This window comes from Clarias gariepinus, chromosome 15 (genome assembly GCF_024256425.1).
Source record: "Clarias gariepinus isolate MV-2021 ecotype Netherlands chromosome 15, CGAR_prim_01v2, whole genome shotgun sequence".
Lineage (NCBI taxonomy): Eukaryota > Metazoa > Chordata > Actinopteri > Siluriformes > Clariidae > Clarias > Clarias gariepinus.
The window spans coordinates 17,136,472-17,156,304 of NC_071114.1; the positions used below are offsets into that span (position 1 = coordinate 17,136,472).

At 35.9% G+C, this 19,833-nt stretch overlaps 1 protein-coding gene across 5 annotated transcripts in view; it reads right to left on the reverse strand.

Annotated features, from left to right (window-relative positions):
• Nucleotides 1-19,833, reverse strand: part of impact (impact RWD domain protein) — a 60,660-nt gene that overhangs the window by 18,132 nt on the left and 22,695 nt on the right. For all 5 annotated transcript variants that reach the window (XR_008365677.1, XM_053512830.1, XM_053512829.1 and 2 more), the window contains exons 8-10: nucleotides 13,337-13,410; nucleotides 10,189-10,279; nucleotides 7,717-7,851 (exon numbers count right to left, since the gene is read on the reverse strand). Coding sequence is in view for 4 of the 5 variants with exons in the window: in XM_053512830.1 (XP_053368805.1) it covers nucleotides 7,717-7,851; nucleotides 10,189-10,279; nucleotides 13,337-13,410 (300 nt within the window). In the remaining variant the exon portion in view is untranslated. The remainder of the gene's footprint in view (nucleotides 1-7,716; nucleotides 7,852-10,188; nucleotides 10,280-13,336; nucleotides 13,411-19,833) is intronic.

Consider the following 19,833-nt stretch of genomic DNA (forward strand, 5'->3'; position numbering starts at 1 on the left):
TAACAGCCTACACAGGGTAACGATAAAGGAATCACAATCCACCATTTGAAGAAGACAGGCAAAATATAGAGACCATGTCACAAAATATAAACCAATCATTAGCATAAAGAATCAGAAGGTCATATTATAATTTGTAAAGAAATTCAGACATGAGTCACATAAGTTCTGGAGGCAATATTAACCTCTATTAAAGTGATGGAAAGGCCAGAGTGTCGGGAAGGAAATGATTTGCTCATAACCCAAAACGAATAAGCTAATTGGTTAGGTACGGTGGAGGTTGTGCCATGACTTGGTTTTCATGGCTGCCTTTACAACAGACTGACTAATCTTTACTTATGATGTAACTCATGATGTTAGCAGCAGAATGAATTCAGAAGAAGTTTACAAAAACATTCTGTCTGCCAATTTACAGAAAAGATCATGCAGCAAGATCATGACCCAAAACACAGTATTGATGATTATTTTATGCTATACATATATACAGAAAACTGTGTGCCAACTAAGCTACTTCTGAAGTTTATGCAACATGGAAGTGACCAATCTTGCAACCCAAAAATGTTAAGTTGCTAACTTCAGTCGTTTTGAAAAGATGATTTCATATGGGCACCTAAAATTGCCATTTTTCAGTGTTATACTGTCTTGCTTCAAACAATGATAATGTTTTATTGTCCATATTTCTTCATTTTTCTAATTATTCACATTTCTTCATGGGTTTTGATACTAAAATTAGTGTAAGCCTTTAGTGTAAGTCTTGTCAAATTCATGCTGTAATATCTAACACTTTTTTTTTAGGTTTATGTCTTTTTATGTGAAATCCGAATGGGCCAAGTTTCATCTGAATGACAACGGAAAAAAACACTACAAAAAAGGGCATACAATTGTATTTAGCAAACATGTTTCTTTTTATCTTACAAAAAAACTAAGCGTGAATCGAGAGAGAAGAAACTTTTTAGCACCAATACCATGTTTTGGCTGACTGACAACAATAAATAGGACTTCAAGAGAAAACTGAGACGTTGTAAACTGGCCAAGTTGATCAGCAGACCCTTAACTAACTTGTTTAATAACTAAATGTCTACAAAATGCAGCTACTGGTGTAGGCATATGCAAGGGTTCAAGTGAGGTCTTACACATAGAAAAAGGGTAATGCTTTCCCTCCTCTAGTTTGTGGTTTTGGGCTGTCAGAGTAAAATGACATGTTATATCTGCATGTTTGTAGCAGTGGAATCTGTATATGATATGACCCACACACAGTATGTAATTTAATCACAACATGTTAAAATTAATTAGTATTTAAAAAGTTTAAAATAGTGTATACATAAAAAAATATATTTAAAAATGCATTTTTTACAATAATATTAAAAATTAATATTTAAAACATCACAAATCCAAGCAAAAAATAAATAAATTTTGCCCTCTCCTAGCAACAAAGTGTGCCGTAACACAGTTTGGGATGCTGCATTTCATTTTCACCAATTAGTGCACACAGTAAACTAGCAACCCAGATCATATATGTCAGCATAAATCTCTTCACAATGACCTGAAATGACATGCTACTAGAAAATACCGTGGCCAGGAGGGCGGAGATGGCTAATATCTGTCACCAAATTATGCTCCCAAGCTGGTCTTTTAAGACATTTCTTATTTTAAGGCTAATGAAGTCCCAATGAATTTCATCATCAACTTGTTTTCAAAAAAGGTCTGACTTGTTTGTTAAGCAGACTTCTGTCATGTTTGGGAAAATGAGTCACTCATTTAATTTGCACAGCGGGGTGGTAATCATATTCTGCATCTGTGCATTTCATAGAAAGATGACTTCCTGCATACATATGGACCAAAACATGCATGCTGGCAGACTGCTGTTATCATCATCATCAGTCATTATCAGTCATCCTCAGTCATAACAATCACCATTCAGTATATTAATAATTCTACCCCCATAATTCAGATGCAAGAAACATTTTAATAATAGTAATAGTAATAATAATAGTAACAATGATAAGAATAATAAAGAAGGAGAACAACAATAATGTTGTTGCCCTTTTGTTTTTTTTGGGATGCTCCTGTTACGGATCACTACAATGGATGATCATAATCCAAATATTTAATTTGGCACAGGTTTTTATGCCGGATGCCCTTCCTGACAGAATGCTAAACATTTTATTCAGACATGAGACAGGCACTGAAAGAGCACTGATTTGTATACTCCTATCCCTGGGGTTCCCATTTAAGAAATAAAACTCAGTTTTTTGTTGAAACAGGCAAAGATACTCTCATTCAATAAACAAGGCATCTATAATAGCAACAACTTTTGTTTATTTGTTTGTTTTTCTGATTTTTTCCACTGGCAGCACACAGTATGCATCAATAATTTCAAGCATGTTTGAAATTCTCTGTGATATTTTTGTGTGAGCACAAGTAAAATTATCCATTTGTGGAGGTGTAAGCACAACAATGGTTCTTTTATTAGAAATTATTTGCCATGTCATATCCAAATGGTTCCCATAAACAGCGAAAACTAGAAACAAACACTGCATGAACCCTGCCAATAACATGTACACATACAAAGAAATAATAAAAAAGGCTCTGTTCTTTTTCGTCAGGTATCTTCACACAACAGCTACTGTAGTAATATCTACTTTTGTTTTGAGGCCTGGGTTTCACCTGTGAAGACTGCATTTGTTGTTAAAAAGAATAGACCATCATAAAGAACGAGGAGCATACAAGAAATAGAAATCGGTTAGAGACACTGCACAAGTGCTGCGCATAGCAAATACAACAATTTTGAACGTCCGTGAAAAGAACCAGTGATGTACTAACAACCAGACCCTGAACAGTTCAGCCAAGTAAAGTAAAAAAAAGGAACTGTTGATGACAAATATAGTGAGAGCTACTGTATGGAGAAAATCCCAAAAGCAACAGTAAGTGATGTCACTAACAGCCTACACAGGGTAGGGGGTGAAGGAATCACAATCCACCATTTGAAGAAGACCTACAAGTCCATGTCACAAGATAAACCAATTATTAGCATAAAGAATCAGAAGGTCAACTTATGATCTGCAAAGATGAGCCACATAAGTTCTGGAGGCAATATGATCAAAGTGATGTCAGTGTCAGGAAGCAAATGATCTGCTCATGTTCAGGCATGGTGGAGGTACAGTAGTGTCATGACTTGTGTTTGCATGGCTGCGTTTACATGGACTCACTAATCTTTATTGATGATGTAACTCATGATGGCAGCAACTGAATGAATTCAGACGTTTACAGAAACATTCTGTCTGCCAATTTATAGAGAAATGTATCCCATTTAACGTGAAGGAACTTCATCATGCAGTGATACAATGATCCAAAACACACTGCCAACACAAGAAAGGACTTCTTCAAGCAAAAAAGGGGACAGTAGTAGACTGGACAACTCGGTCAGCAGACCTTAAGCCAACTCAGCGTGCATTTTACCTTCTGAAAAAGACACTGAAGGCTACCTTAAAACTATTAGTTCCAACATTTTTGCACACCTTGACATTGATTGGTTGTTTAACACTTCTATATGTAAAATGTAAAATTTCTAATATGTATTTGTTATTTTATTTCTTTTATTTAGTACGAGATCAAAAAAATAATAACCACTAGTGAGTTTTAGGAATGAACATCCATTTCTGAATGAGGTTTATGGTCAAGTGGTCAAAAAAGCAGATCACTGCCCACAAACACGGCTACAACAACCCAGTAGTGCATATTAATATTTTTTTTAAAGACTGAGACTAGCCACGGGATCAGTCTTAAGATATTATATACACTGAAAGCTCCCTATTTACTTAAATATCCTATGCGTTTTAAAAAGTGTTTAGGACTAACAACAGAACTTCTTCCAAACTATTAAAATTACACTGAAATTACATTCAGGATTTCACTTTCTTGCTCAAGCTTCAGGCTCTGTTTGAAAATGAATAAATAAATAATTACAATAAAGGTGAAGCCAGTTTGGCAGTTAATCCTACTCTACATTGTTATAGCGGTGATTTTCTTTTACGAACACAGCAAAGTTTCTAAATACTATTACTTGTTTGTGGACACACAGCAGAGAGATCAATAGCACTTAGGGCTTAGGGTACAGATCTCAGGGAACCTCAGTAAAAACCAAGAAGGTCCCTGCCATCTTCGTAACCATGGCAATCCTGCAGCTGCTCAAACGTCCTTATTTGCACAGAAATGAAAGGAAAGAAAGCAACAAACGCAACAAAAACACTCTGTTTAAGCTGCTTTAAAAACCTTATATTTTGTGATCTTAAAATGGGGCAATGCTGGTTTAATGTCAGCAATTCACATTCCAAAGGTGGACAGCTCTATACATACTCCCAGAAAGTGGACGTGAAAAAGAACAATCTGCTGTGAAAAGATGAATAAAATGAAGAAAAAAAAACTAATAAATAAATGGGAACTTTTGGGGGATTATATATATATATATATATATATATATATATATATATATATATATATATTTGTGATATTTATATATTTGTGCTTTTTTTTATGCATGAAAACCCCAGAAGCTTTTTTTTCTCCTTTTTATTTTTGTCTGAAAAACTTTTACTTAATATGCTGCTTTTTTCTTTCTTTGCTTTGGTGGAATACTAATGTTTGGAAATCAGAAATATTTTTGGTAATAAAAAAACATGTATAACAATGTTTGAGCACAGTATCTAATCACGGCTGTGCTATTATTTAGAACAAGGACAGACCCTGCTTAATAATCTTGGACTGCGCTGAACACTTCTGTAGAACAATAAATATACAATTTTTTCATATCAGCTCTAAACCTCACCATGCCCATACTGCCTAAACACATACAGACAGGTACACAGATCTAGACAGATCGACTGCAGACACCCACCCACCACCACTTTTACTACTATTACAGAAAAATTACCCACATTCATTGCAACTGTAAACTAACAATTTGATGTTCATAACACTGCTGCAGTCATTCATTTAATCATGGCTTCTCTAATACAAAATTAAGCAGCAGACTAAGACAGACTGGTACCATGGTATCATTCTTCATTCATCAAAGACACTGACTTTTTATTTTATTTGATTTTTTTTTATGTGGATGTTGCTCCACTGCATTCTGAATGAAATTCGTCAGCCCATGAACTATATTCTTTTTCACACACCAATGAATGTGCATGGAATTCAGAGTAAGACTTCAAATCTGGCCACCAGCAGTTCCTTCTAATCTTTTTATCACACTGTTTAGTGATTTCAATTCAATCTAATGTTTAGGAACAAATTCATCCCTGCAAATTATCTTTGATTAAATAGATTGGGGGAAATCAAGCATCTTTGATCTGCTCGCTCAAGTCTTTCTTGTGCTGTTGTTCCCTTTTCCTTTTGATCTTCTTATCTGAAATAATTCTCTAAGTTAAATTTCCCTCAACATCCTTTAGCTACATGACTTGATAATGTGACACCTTAATAATGTGAACAGGGGTATTAACCTAAACCTTGTGAAGGACATGTGACATGAACTCCCTTGCTTACAAAGGTCTGAAGCAGCAATTATGACTGAACTGTTAATTTTTAATGTTTAACCATTAGCATGCTGTAGAGGTTGTCATCTGGTAGACTTCAGTTTAGACGCAAAGCAGATATATCCAAAAAAATAAACAAATCGAGACTCTTATACTAAAGGCAGCTCATTGGACCAGAGAACATAGGCCTAGATATATTGGCTCATAAAGTGGAGAGTTTTCACAGACTTTTTGTTTTACACACTGTCTGGTCTGAATATTGAAATGACAGAGTGCTTGTTAAAAAAGGAAAAGAGAATGGACAGATTCCTTAATTCCTTAACTGTGTAGTCTCTTCTGGTTCGATCCCCGGGTGATGCTGTTACCTCTCACAGCCGGAGGTCTAGAGAGAGCTGATTGGCCGAGCTCTCTCAGAGGGGCGGGATGAGAGGTACTTAGCGCTCCCACATTAATCACGGCTCTACAGCCAATCAGGGGCGTCTGTGAGCTCGCGCACATGGAAGGAGCGGCTATTGCTTTCCTCCGAGTGTGTTACGCCGCCCCTAAGGGTGCATGAGCGAGCAGTTTGAAAAGATGTGGTTGGCTGGCGTCGCGCGGTTAGGAGGAAACACGCGATAGTCTTCGGCCCTCCCGGCTGAATGGTAGTAGTAGTAGCCTTAATGTGGGAGCCCCCTAGTGACGGGGAGGAATTGGCCACGACTAAATTAGAGAGAAAAAAAAAAAAAAACCTGTGTAGTTTCTTTTTTTTTGTAACCATGAAATAAAGCTTTTAAACTCACTCACTCAACGTTTGCACCGCTTTATAATGTATTTAGGGTCGCGGGACCTGGAGCCAATCCCAAGATACTTAGGGCAGAAGGCAGGGTACAGCCTGGACAGGGTGCCAATCCATGGCAGGGCGCACACACACAGACACACTCATTCACAACTACAGGCAATTTGGGAATGGCAATTAGCCTAATCTGCATGTCTTTGGACTGTGGGAGAAAACCGGAGTACCCGGAGAAAACCCACCAACATGCAAACATGCAAACTCCATGCACACAGATACACGGGAATCGAACCTGGCCGGGATTCGAACCCAGACCCTGAAGGTGCAAGGTGACAGTGCTAACCATTACATCATGATGCCGCCCATGAAATACTCATTAATTGTTATTTGTCATTTATGTCTTATAATTTATGGACATTTACAATTACAATTAAAGTACCCTACAACAACAATGTGATTATTTGGCTATAAATTAGTGGTTATATTAATCTCTACATTATCACTTATGACTTACATTATCACTTATGACTAACATTTTGTTCTCATTATCGACTTTTAACATGGCATGTTATCGATTTATTATTCAGAACAGAGTGTGTAAATAAAATAAGAATCTTTTAATGTTTGTGAAAACATTTCCTAACGGTTTCCTTTTTTGATCCAGTGCCTTTAGCTTAAGACTTAAGAGCAGTTTAGAACTGCAGATCCACCGAACAGCATCCTTTTTGTAGGTAGAAGGAAATCAGAGAACCCAGAATAAACTTACATTGACATGGGGACAAAGAAGTGTAACTCCACGCAGGTACAAACCTGAGCTGAAGATTGAACCAGCAACCCTGGATACTTCGGTCACATGGAGCAGATATATATATTTACCTAAACAAGTTCATAAACCAGTAGGACACTTTATATCTCCACATACACCCTCAGCCTTGGTCTAGACTTAGGATGCTTTCACATTTACAGTGTTAGTCCATTTAAACTGAACCCTGGTGTGTTCTCCACCTCAGTGTGCTTCTATAGACAGGTGAGAACACAGCAATCACACTCGGGTGTGAGCGAGGTGGGCTCGGTTTGGTTCCAATCAAACTCTAGTAATATTCGCCTCCAGCGAAAAAAGTGATTCAGCTTCAAATTGAGAAAAAACTGCATGAAGCGAACCAATTGTGCCATGTATTTTTCTGTAGAAATGAGCTTCTCCAAAGAAGAAATTGAGAAAATAAGTGGTGGAAATGATACATATTTTATATACTAGAAGTACAGGAACGTTCCCTTCAATGTATTAATAATAATTAAAAAAAAAATCTAAATCATTTGCATTTTTTTAACTACAAAGCTATCAGCATTGCCAGCTCAACCCTGACAAGAATAAAGCATGAAAGACTGAATTGTTGTATTATTATAGTACCATACCGAAGTTTCAGTGTAGCCTTCTTGGACAAGAACGTTTCTAGCACAGTTGTTGATGTGCTTGAAGCGGTCGGGGCCAAGCAGGATGCCGCCGTACCATCGTGACACCACCACCAGCACATTCCTCACATCCAGAATCTGGAGACACAAATGAAACATCGTAAATACAGTACAAACTCTGCTTCTAGGAAATTCTTTGCTAAAGCAGGTCAGTTAAAGAACTTTAGGTGTTAGACGAGAGCTTTCTTAAATGTATATGTTTGTTTGCTTTACTACTCTAGCCTTAAAACGAATTTGGTTTATGGTTATCGCCTTAACCTCCATGTTCTTGGCACTTATTCATATTTCATTATTAGCTTGTTGTGTATGGGTTTGTACTGTACTGTGTGTGTGTGTGTGAAATGCACTTCTGAACCATTCATCAAAATGTGACACCTGAGGTGATTAAATTCAAAGCTAAAAACAAGTCATCGCACAAAACACATTTCCTCTGCTTTTTATTTATATATTTATTTGTATTTTTGCAGGCACTCAAAGAGCCACACGAAATCTGTAACACTGCAATCTATCATTTTGCAGTAAACAAGTTCAGTCATTTATATCCTTACTAATGATGCGCATGTGTGTGTGTGTGTGTGTGTGGGGGGGTGTTAAATCTAATAGAATAGAGTGGGTTTTTTGTTATCTAAGGAATATACACATGATCCCCTAAGATTTAAAAGATCTAATGTCTCTTTGTGACAAATGCTAACTGTCACCTGCCTGTTCGTGCTGTCAGTCACATTTCAAGCACTTCCTCAGGGGCACGCTTAGCAAACTGCCTAAGGGGTAGGGGGTCTGAGCCATCTGCATAATCTAATAAAAAGCCATTGAATTCTTGTCTATATGTGGATTCATATCTCTTTCCATAAATAGAGAGTGTGTGATTATTAAGAAAAAGAGATCGTGTGAGAGGAAGTTCAGGCCAGAAAAGCTATGCTTGAAGCACTCAATAGAGAAGAAGAAGCACAGGTGTGAACTATATTGTGCTTATGTGCTAGTGGATTTACTGTAAAGTATATTACAGACCTCGATGTACGAAAAAAATTAGAGGAATGTGCTACTGCTTATGAACTGATTAAACATGCGCATACAGGGCTGATGCACAACTGGAAAAATTCCCAGTCTGCACTCAGGCTTTGGTCGTTGAGCTCTGACAATTGAATATGATTGAAAGTTAAACTGAGTTATGATTAAAATGGGACTTTGTGTTCACACGGACTCTCCTGCAAGTCTTGGATGAATACACAGAGAGCGAGCAAGATAAACCCGGAGTTTATGGATGAGCAATGTCCCCACGTCCCAAGTGTGAGGGAAGAGTTCACAGAGAGAAGGCCATATATTCATTTGCTGTCTCAGAGATGTCTCTGAGGTCAAGACACTTTATTCCGCAAACTTGACTGGAAATAGACCTTGACTTGGCCTGCTTGGTCTGCTTTTTGCATTTGACCTGAAAGCCAGGCTTAAAAGATTGATTCAGCCTTTTTAATTAGCAAGTTTATATGTCCCAGTTGTCTAGTACCAGTTTTATTATAAGTACCATGTGTATATCTTCCCGTGTCGAAATTTATAAGCATAAAAACATAAATTCAGTTAAAACACAACAAGATAATATATGATGAGAATCAATACATGTCATATTATTACTCCGGCTGTTTTACTTCTAAGAGAAGCATGCCAAAGTAGCACTACAGGCTGTACACTCTTGATATACAAGTCTATTGTGATTTGAAGGCAGTATGAAGACAGCTAGGGTCACCTTAATATAATCTTTTAGTTCACATATGCTTTCCGTGAAAGGTTTGGAAAAATATGGTGAACAGTACTGTTGCTTCTACTGAGGAGTATTCCCTCTTTCATGTATTATTTTTTTATTAGACTACCTAGCGTGAAAGCATAAAAGAGATCATTTCCTCACTGACCGACTGACTTGTTTTGTCAAAGATGTTTAGGTAATTATAACAAAATGAAAATTTAACTAAGATAAAAACTCATTTAATGAATGCACAGTATAAATAATTCATCACTGGATTTTTACCATTTATGATCTGAACTACTAATTAAGAGATAATTTGAAATAAGCCTAGGCGTTTCAAAATAAAAACACCAAAATGATGTGCATCAATGAGTGATGATTAATTATAGCAAATTCCATGTTCGAATCCTGTTTCATCAATTTTTTTTTCATGCCCTTGAAGTTCTGTACGTCCACACATCAACCTTAATTTAACACATTTTCAATCTTCCGACCCTGTTGAAAAAGCTGGAAGTGTGTTATATTGAACTTGCAGTGAAACCTTCCAGGACTGAGTGCTTATAGTCCAATAAATCCATGTGCACATACTGTAAATAGGTTGTTAATTTGGTTGTCTCTAATATTTACCCATACAGTATATCGCATTCACCACACAGACGCACACACACGCACACACAAACCTGCAGCAGATGAAGGAGTCTCCCACCAGCAGCCGTCTCGCCATCGTCCTCACAATCCTGGAGGAACGTGTTTTTGTCTTCGCAGTATATCCTATTGGAGTGCAGAGTTGACAGTGAAGAAAAAAGCAATCTGAAACTGTCAGAGTAATTCTGCTCTTGCAATTTTTTCTGTCATATAACCATTTAATGGAACGGGCAGTATTGATCAGCACTGTTGACTACAGTATTAAACTGTACTGGAGCTTAAGGTCCAGAAATGATCCTCTTTTACTGTGCCTTAAATATCAAATCAAGTATATAACTGGGAGATTGGTGAAGGTAGTTAATTGTAGAAGTAGTTACTATAGATTACTTTGGATAGAATTTCTAGGTTTTGTATCCATTATTTACTGCATTATGGAAAGAAAAGAAACACTTCAGTTTTTGTTGTTATAGTAAAATTATTACAGATGGGCTGATGAGATACAGTAGAGAGACCATTCTGAACTTGATTAATTTATAGTAACAACCTATCTTATTACATTTAATTCTTCTTATTCCGCACCAATTTGCGAAAGATGACACCTTTTTAATAATTAAGGATGGGTCTTACTTTTTTATCCTCTTTATAGGTGCATTTAACATTGTTAGACATCTGACTTGGTTTAACCAAAATACAAATTAGCAACAAATTAAAGGAAAAAAAGAGGTGGCTGTTTTACGCCGTGTGACATTGTAGTGCTGAAGAAGTGCTAAACTATAGTAAACATCAGCCACAGCATGTCATATATCCGGGATCACCTGGTTATATCACCTATTTTAGTTCCATCTTTTCCGTTTTTTGTCTAGAGTTTGTTGTGCATACCAGTTAATATTGCTTACAGCTATATATTTTTTTAATTCTATTAACCAAAGTTCTTGTTTGCCTGTGCTTTTCATATTACGATGAATAAAGTCTGCACCTATCAGCATTGCTTCTACTCCATGACACTGTGGAGGTTGTTATTTATTTTGCCACATTTGGTTTTGGTTTGGTTTCACTCCAATACTCACTGCAAATCTACCTAATCTCCATTAGGCTATTTTGAACCATTTCTACCCCGACAGGCATGTGCTCTTTTAAGATGACTTCGCCCACATCAACAGGGCATGAGAGCACAATGAATAGTTTATTATAAAAAGTAATGAAGATGGTATGAAAATCATAGTGACCAGATCTCAACCCAGTGTAACAAGACATGTTGAATTTAGCCTAAGCAACACGGAAGCGGTCGGAATGTCTTTGATCACATGCACTTGTATTAAGTTAACCATTGATTAGTTTGAGTATTTCAGTTATGCTATCATGATAGTTTTATTTTTTTTTTTTTTTGTGAGTTAGACTGCACAGGATATTCAGCCATCTTGCATAAGACTCCAAACTGCAGGGAGCAAAACTACATGCCCGTAGTGCAGGGAACGAGTGAAGAATGGTTAATCACTTCGTTAAAAGTGGCCAAGCAGAACTAATTAAATAATTAATTAATTAATTTCAAACACAATTCCATATTATCAAGGATGATAAAATATAAATACTGCATAACAATGGTTTGTAAATCTACATATATATATTTATATGCTAATATTACATAGGCTATCTCTTTAGGAATGACAGCATCCATCTTGCAAATGACTCCAATCAAATCAAAGTTATATACATTTCAGTAGTAGTATACTGCACGTTTAAGCATGGACTATACATCATGAATACACGTTTTTATAATTATGTTTGTGGAACTATAAGGATAATCATTGTCTAAATATATTTGGATACCAGGGCTTTTAATTTTAAATTAATTACATTTTAAATACAAAGTTGATATCCCTGGTCTGTACGCCTACATAACTTAAAATGGCTCAATTTCCCCCTTTAATATAACAGTAATTTAAGTGTTTCTTTGCAGTAATCAATATAAAAACTGTTCTAGAATAAGAATAGCTTAAAATAAACAATATAGTGATAATTATTTCATAGTGTTTTGTTCCTAGTTCCACAACACTGTATTTGTTACAGTCTAACTTCAATAAATTAACGAAAATCATTATTGCATTTTAATAATCAGGTCAGTTTTTACTGCCCTTACCATACAGCCTTATTCATGCATTTTGCCAGTTAAACATTATTTTATGTGTCCTATTTTATATTACCTGATAATGAAAGAAGATATTGCAGTTCTTAATGACCTGGCCTGTTTGGACAAGAATATAAGCATTGATTTCTTTACAAGACATTACTTTAACCATGTTTAAACCAGTGCTTTTTTTTTATTAATCCTGACATTTGTAAGTGTTAACTAATGCAGTAAATAATGCTAGCATCAAGGCTGTACATCTGTCCTTGGCTTTGCAAAATCAGGTATCCAGGTGATGGAATTTCCCCGTGTTTTCTGAGCTGTAGTGTCAGTGTTGTGAATGAAGTGAGTCAGGACCAGTGGTTTGTCTCCACCTGTTTTTCAGCTTAATATAATCTAAGTATTACATTCGCAATGTCATTATCACCCGTAGGTTAATCTTCTCCAGATGACAAGCTTCCATTCATCTACTGTATATCAGTAGGTTTATACTCGCAGGTTATCCTCAGAAGACACAATAAACTAATTTTTTTTTTTATCTTTAAGAGGATCTTCCACTGCAGCAGTTATCACTAGGCCTGATTTTATTATCAACCTGATATGGTGGTTATTTACTCACCATATTAAAAAATACTTGATATAATACTTGATACTAGTTTCTAACATTATGGAATGTACATTAGTACTTTAGAACACAAATTAGCAGACCCAGTTGCACTAATCAGCAGACATGACCTGATAGACATGACCTGTATTTCACAATAAATGACAATCTAATGAAAGCAAAATGCAAACTGCACTCAATAAAACATGAAGAGAAAGAGCATATTCCTACAATTAAATTCTCTTGATAAAATGCCATATGTTCTTTAAACAGCATCGTTAATAGAAATTAGAAGGACAGCTAAATAGACAAACTAAAACTGTGCAAAAAGTCCCAGAGAGTGCTTATTGTGCAATCCAGCAGAGCTTAAATAAAAAAGACAGAAATGTGACAACACACATTTTGCACACCTACACAATCTCGCCTCCACAATTTATCCAGGCAAAACACATACCTGTATGCATGTATGTTGTGGGTGGCACTTGCAATTTTCTTGTTTTCATACAGTTTGTCTAGCACCCTCTGGACCTGCAATAAACCCATCAGAAAAACATGTCCAATATATCAGAGGTATTTCTTAAATGTGTCAACGTTATTCATATAAACCAAAAAAGGTTTAAAAGTCATGTCCAATATGGTTGTGAATTAAACACTTTGAAATTAGCTGTAACACCACCTTTTGAGCAGTAATACCTTCTGTGTATGCACACACATTTATCTTACTATCCTTACTATCTTGTGCAGACCTCCCGCATGATAGTTAATAATGTATATAATTAATGCAATTCCATAACCTAAACCCTAACCTCTGTAATAAAAGAAAGCTTTTTTTTTTTTAGGGAAAAATCGAAAGCATTAATTAGATGCAGCCAAATGTGTACGAGGCCAAAGATCAAACACAGTTCGATATTTAATCCCCAACAACATATAAAAGCATTGCCTGCCCACACACACCAACACCTCGCTTGTTTAAAATGAAAGAGGATCTGAACCCTGGAATGTCCATATGTAACCTTTAAGTGCGGATCTGTGTGCATGGATTTTGCATGTTCTTCCTGTGCTTGGTGGGTTTTCTCTGGGTACTTCGCTTTCCTCCCACAGTCCAAAGACATGCAGGTTAGGCCAATTGGCGTTTTCAGGCATCGAGCTGGCAACCCGACCCCTGAAGTAACTGCCATAGAAACAATGAAATATATATATATTTAATTGTTTGTGTGTGTATCCATTGTGAGGAGTAACCATCGTTTTTTTATGTACCAGACCTACCTATGACAACCCTTCTACACAATTATGTTCTTATAAGGTCACTGTACAGTATTTCTAAAATTTTAACGATAATTTTTTTTTTATTTCATGCTAAATTTTGCACAATAATGAGCTGGTGTGCATGTTTTCCTGTTCCCTACACCCAACACAACAATACTTCACAAGACTGCAAAAGATAGCAGAACAATACAAAGACAAACAAAAAAAGAACAAATAAAAGCATTTTAAATACAGGCAAGATCATTAAAATGGTTGAAAACATAAATTCTGACCAAATCAGAATTCTGAGTATGTTTGCTCGGCACAGTGAGGACAACCTTTTTGTTTTCCAAAAGCCACCACACATAAATTACTTTTTTTCAAGGGCATAAAGCTATGCATTTTGGGACCCATGGAGTTGGTTGTGGTCAGTAAATGGTAATCGGAAAGAATCATGATCAGTGATTGGTCACTGGCAACAGTGGTAATCAGTGATTGGGCACTGGGAACAATGAAATCTAAAGAAATTTAAATGTTACCAAATTTAATCTATCAATGTTTTTTGTTTAGTTTTTTTTCATAATTCAAAAGTAAAGTTTTCCTGGCATCGATCGACACAGCTTTAATTATTTTACATTCTGTTGAATGAAATGTTGGATGGAAAAGACCAAGAGGTCACAGACTGATGGACATGTGGCGATGTGACAGTTCAGACTGGGTGACATGCGGTCAGTGATGGTTTTCCTATGTGGACTATGTGGCAGGGCATGACCAGATGGTGTGGAAGTAGGTTTCTAGTTTATTCTTTGTTCTATGCATGCAGATGACCAAGTCTGTTTTCTGTGTTTTTGGCCTACCTAAAAGCTGTGATTTACCAAAAGTTTATATAAATTGGTATATTTATTATTAAAAGTTAGTATTTTAAATTAACTTCTAGATGGATTAGTTGTGAGAGAATATTTACATATATATTTTTTTTTTACTTTGGGAAGATATTATTCAGTATGTGTTTTGGTGTTGGTGACTAATTTTATCTAATCTTTTTTATATAATTTAAATAGTGATTTTTTTTTTTTTTAACATAGTGTTTTTTATTTGGAGGAGAGTTGTAAGTGTTTTTCTGGGAAGCCAGGAATTTTTTTCCTTGAGAGCTTTGAGAAATGTGAATGCAAAAGGTACTTATAGGTGGAAATAGAAATAGTTGATCATTTAACCGCATGGTTCCAATGATTTGCATTTGTAAATTTCAGATTGCCAATTCTGAAACTCAAGTTGCTTATAATATCTTTCTTTGCTGGCAAGTACTTCATATAGTTTTCCAAAGACCAAGATGTAGGTCAATTCTCAGTATAAACAGAGATCCAATTACATACTGTATATGTAAACAGCAACAAGAATGAATCTCTAGTGGAATGTAGGGGCTTGTTCTTAAATTGACATAATCCAGTGTTATTTTGTTGCATCAAAATAGACAGTGAATAAAAGAATGCAATTTGTCACCACTAAAACACAACGCTAAATATTCTAATCTGACTCAAAACAAAACACGGAAAAATAAAAGTGGCCGATGCTGACAGTAGGCAGTGAGCTGATTATTACTGTTTTATTGTTTCCAAGGAAATAGTCATTTGTACTACATTTTTAAATACTTTTAATGTATTTGAAAATGGAATAATAATAATAATAATAATAATAATAATAATAATAGAATTTAAATGGCTCCTTATGTACTAACTTCCTTGTTGCTGCAGTTCAAATAACTACTGGTTGGTTTAGACCACAACCAAATACCACCAATTAAATATTGTTTGAAAAAACTATGTGCAGGTAAAACCATAAATAATGGACAAAGGTGAGTTAAAAAGTATCTGCATTCTGAACGTAGAATTTTTGTTTTTTTAATTAAAATGTAGAAAAGGCAAATATATAATTTTTCGACATAATCTCCTTGCTTTTCAATACACTTTATCCATCTGTCAATAAGCTTTCTTATTCCCTCATTAAAAAAAGGTTTTAGGCTGAGCTGCAAACTACAAACACACTGCTGTCTGCGCTTCTTCCTCAGAACTGAATGTTTGTCCTCGTAGAGCTGCTTTTAGGAACCTAAACAGATGAAAGTCAGGTAAAGCAGATCAGGCAGACCGTAGGGAGGATGCTTTAACAACCCGTAACTAAGTTTCTGCAGTGTATCAAAAGTGTGGGCAGAAGTGTGTTTGAATGTGCATTGTCATGCAAGATCACAATGCACTTGAATAGCAGTTCTCAGTGTTTAATCTGAAGTTTAGGCTTCCGCTCTTCTATAAGCATGTAACTGTAATGAGCACTGGTGAATGTTGAACATTTTTCTGATAATGTTCCAATACTGGGTCTTGAGAATCCCAGAAAACTGTAAACGGGCCAAATTTTGCAGAAAAACAAACGCTTCTGTTTATGCTCTTTCGTGTGGTTTTTCTGCACCAGTTACACCCTTAGACCACAAAAAGTGAATCGCTGCACACTGTTCTTCTTTCATGCAAATCCAAATAGGGGCATCATTTTCGCTCTGCAGTAACAAATGAACTGATGCAACACATTCACACGTGCACAGCAGCGACTGGGGAGTCACTGAGACAACAGCCCTGAATGGAAGGTACTGATACTGTTGGAAAGCACCAACAGAGGTTTTCATAGAACCAGAGTGCAGATCATTTTTGCCCCTTACAGTATATATGTCTATATACACATCTATAGTTGAGACTTGGTTCAGGAACTGTCTTTGTGTCTGTACTCGGGATCAGCTGAATCTGAGCAAAACTTCCAGAGTCCAGATGGTAAAAGCTTGTGTGAAATCTCTTTGGTGTGAGGTGGCTACCTACTGGGAGTTTCAAAGATCTCTAAACTCCAAGAGTGTACATAGTGAGACAGGGCTCATTAGGCTTGTTGTGGTGTCGTTCGCCTACACTGTGGCAAATACACAGCAGAAACAAAGTGATGTCCAGAGACAGCCTGACAAAATATGCACTAACAACTGTCTGCATCCCCAACATTCACATCCCTCGAGTCTTGTCCGTACAATGAACCAGCATGTGCACTGAATACCAATTACACATCTATTCCTCAACAGTGGAACATAGGAAGCCCCTGACACCAAAGGGGCACACACAAGACACAGCTATGGCACAAATATTAAACTAGTGGATCTGGAATTGGTAATGAGTATGCAAAGACTTGGAAAGCCTCATTATGACCATGTGTTGCTCATTTCCATTTCAGAACGGCAGAATAGCCAGCAATGGTGTAACCATGTAATCATTTAAATACTACTGAGCAGAATTCAGCTCATCATTGAGCTCAGTGTGATATCTGTGCCTAAGATTAGACTGCTAACAATATCCTAAACTCTTGATTTAAATGTTACTCAACAGTATTAATGTAATTTATGAAGCCACTTTTCACACATGAGTATTTACAGTATTTAGTGCAGATGGCTTTCACTCCTTACTAATTTTGTGTCAAAAATAAGACCCACAAGAAAAGTTCTGTACAGCCACGAAAATGTTCCTACAAACAAGGCAGTTGGGATACAGTAATATATTTCTGTTAGAATCACAATAGTGTAACGATGTACTGTATGTATCTAGTGCAAGTTCCAACCTAGAGATTTGTATTGCTAAGCACTCAGTTCGAACCGCTCTAGCACAAAGAATAAAATTAATTAAGTGTGGGTAGTTTTATAGTTGTTTAAATTCCCAGATAATTAAGATTTTCTTTACTTCATTTATTTTACCAGCAAAAAAATATGCCAGTCAAAACCTAATTAATGTTGTACACTAAGATACATATTTTAATAGGACTTATGACCAGAAATGGCTTTAGTTCATTAAATTACTAATCATTAAAAATGAAAAATTAACAATTAATAATAATAATAATAATAATAATAAGTAGTTCATCAAAAGGTAGATGACCTCCAAATCCTGAATAAATTAAGCTAGTTTGACAGAAAGTAAACAGAATTTTCAAAATAAAAATTTATAGATGGAAAAACATCATTCAAAAACAAATAACATTTAAGACGTAAGAACCCTTCAGATGCAAACATATTTTAGAATTAAAAAAATAAAGACATCAGAATCTAATATATATAAAAGTGAAAAAAAATCTGACCCAAAAAGATTCCAAAAGTAAAACATTTTCTCAAAGCATAAAATCATAGATGCAAAATAAATTCCGGAGACAAAACAAATATCAGAAGCAAAAAAACTGAACATTTTTGGAATAAAACACGCCAAACTTGACACCAAATGCATTGACAGGGAAGGTCCCAGTTTACCCTTTCTTGTTAATAATTTGCATGCAGAAAATCCTTTAAAAGATACTTCAACTACAAGAAACCAAGTATAGGATGATAACTATTTCAGACATTTGATCATGCTGTGATTTCAATATTCCTTGGAAACAGATATTGTTTTAAAATCAGTTCATCTGTTGGTTCCAATTATATTTCCCTATAATTCTACAAACATTCAATCACAAGAAAGAAATTGACTTTTGCATGTTGATGTCAGATATTTCTTTTTCGGCTCTTGCTGTTCTGCTCAATACTCCATCTGTTTGTTTTTTTGTAGTGTTGATTTTGTGACTCTTTGGCCAAGAGCACAACCCAGCCCTGATCAATCCACTTCACACTGATGTGAAAAAGTTGAAGCTAACTTTGTAAACTCTGATATCTTCTGAAAATCCTGAATGCAACAAACACAAGGGGTCTTGTTTGGAGAAAACTAAAGCTAAATATATATTTAGGTGGAAAATCTCTCACTTTCTCACTCTTTTTTCTCTCTCAACAAGCTGTCAAATGATAATCAGGGCAGAATTACTGACATTTCTCTTGAGTAAGTAGCTCATCTTTTCCTTTGACAGGATGAACAGAAACAGGAGCACAGAACCGTATCAGAAAAACAGCAGTGATCCTTGGGGCAGGTGTGAATAACTAATCTGCTGCTGGAGAGATAAATCCGGACGAATCTGGCAGAAGGTTGTTTGTGCTTCAGGGAAGCCCAAACATAAATTGTGAAAACTCATATGGGAGCGAGTCAAGGGAAATTTCTATACAGCTTACAAGAAATACGCATAAAGCACTTAGTGAGAGCAAGGTGTGTGAAATACTCTTTAAAGACACTAGTGACTAACACATAACTCATTTCAACAGGCATCAGGGACTTGGCCATTGGCAAGTCTTTTAAGTCTAAGAATGCTGTGACTCTCACTCCCAATCCCAGTGAGGAGACACACACATTTCCATTTCCTTCGCTTACTCATTTGCCACATCTTTCCAAAGCGATTTATATGGGGCTTAAGATTAAGGATGAAACAGTAGCTCAATGGCACTACGGATAGAAATGATGTTGGTCAAGTCAATTATTTTTGGATGCATCTCATCTAGAACACCTTTTCTTACATTATAGTGTAAAGAAATCCAGCAACTTTTAATCCTGAACTACTTTCAGGCCTTTGCTCTTTGTTAAGATTTTACTTCTTTAATTGATTTTACTTCTTTCCTGGATAAAACCTAAGCTAAATCAACACATTTAATTGCAAAACTTTACAATCATTAATTATGGTTAGAAACATTTAAATGTGAGAAAGGGGAAAAAAAAAAGTTAACATTTTCTCTTCCTCTTGCAATAAGATGCTAGTGTCTACCTAAAGGACATTAATGGCAGCTCC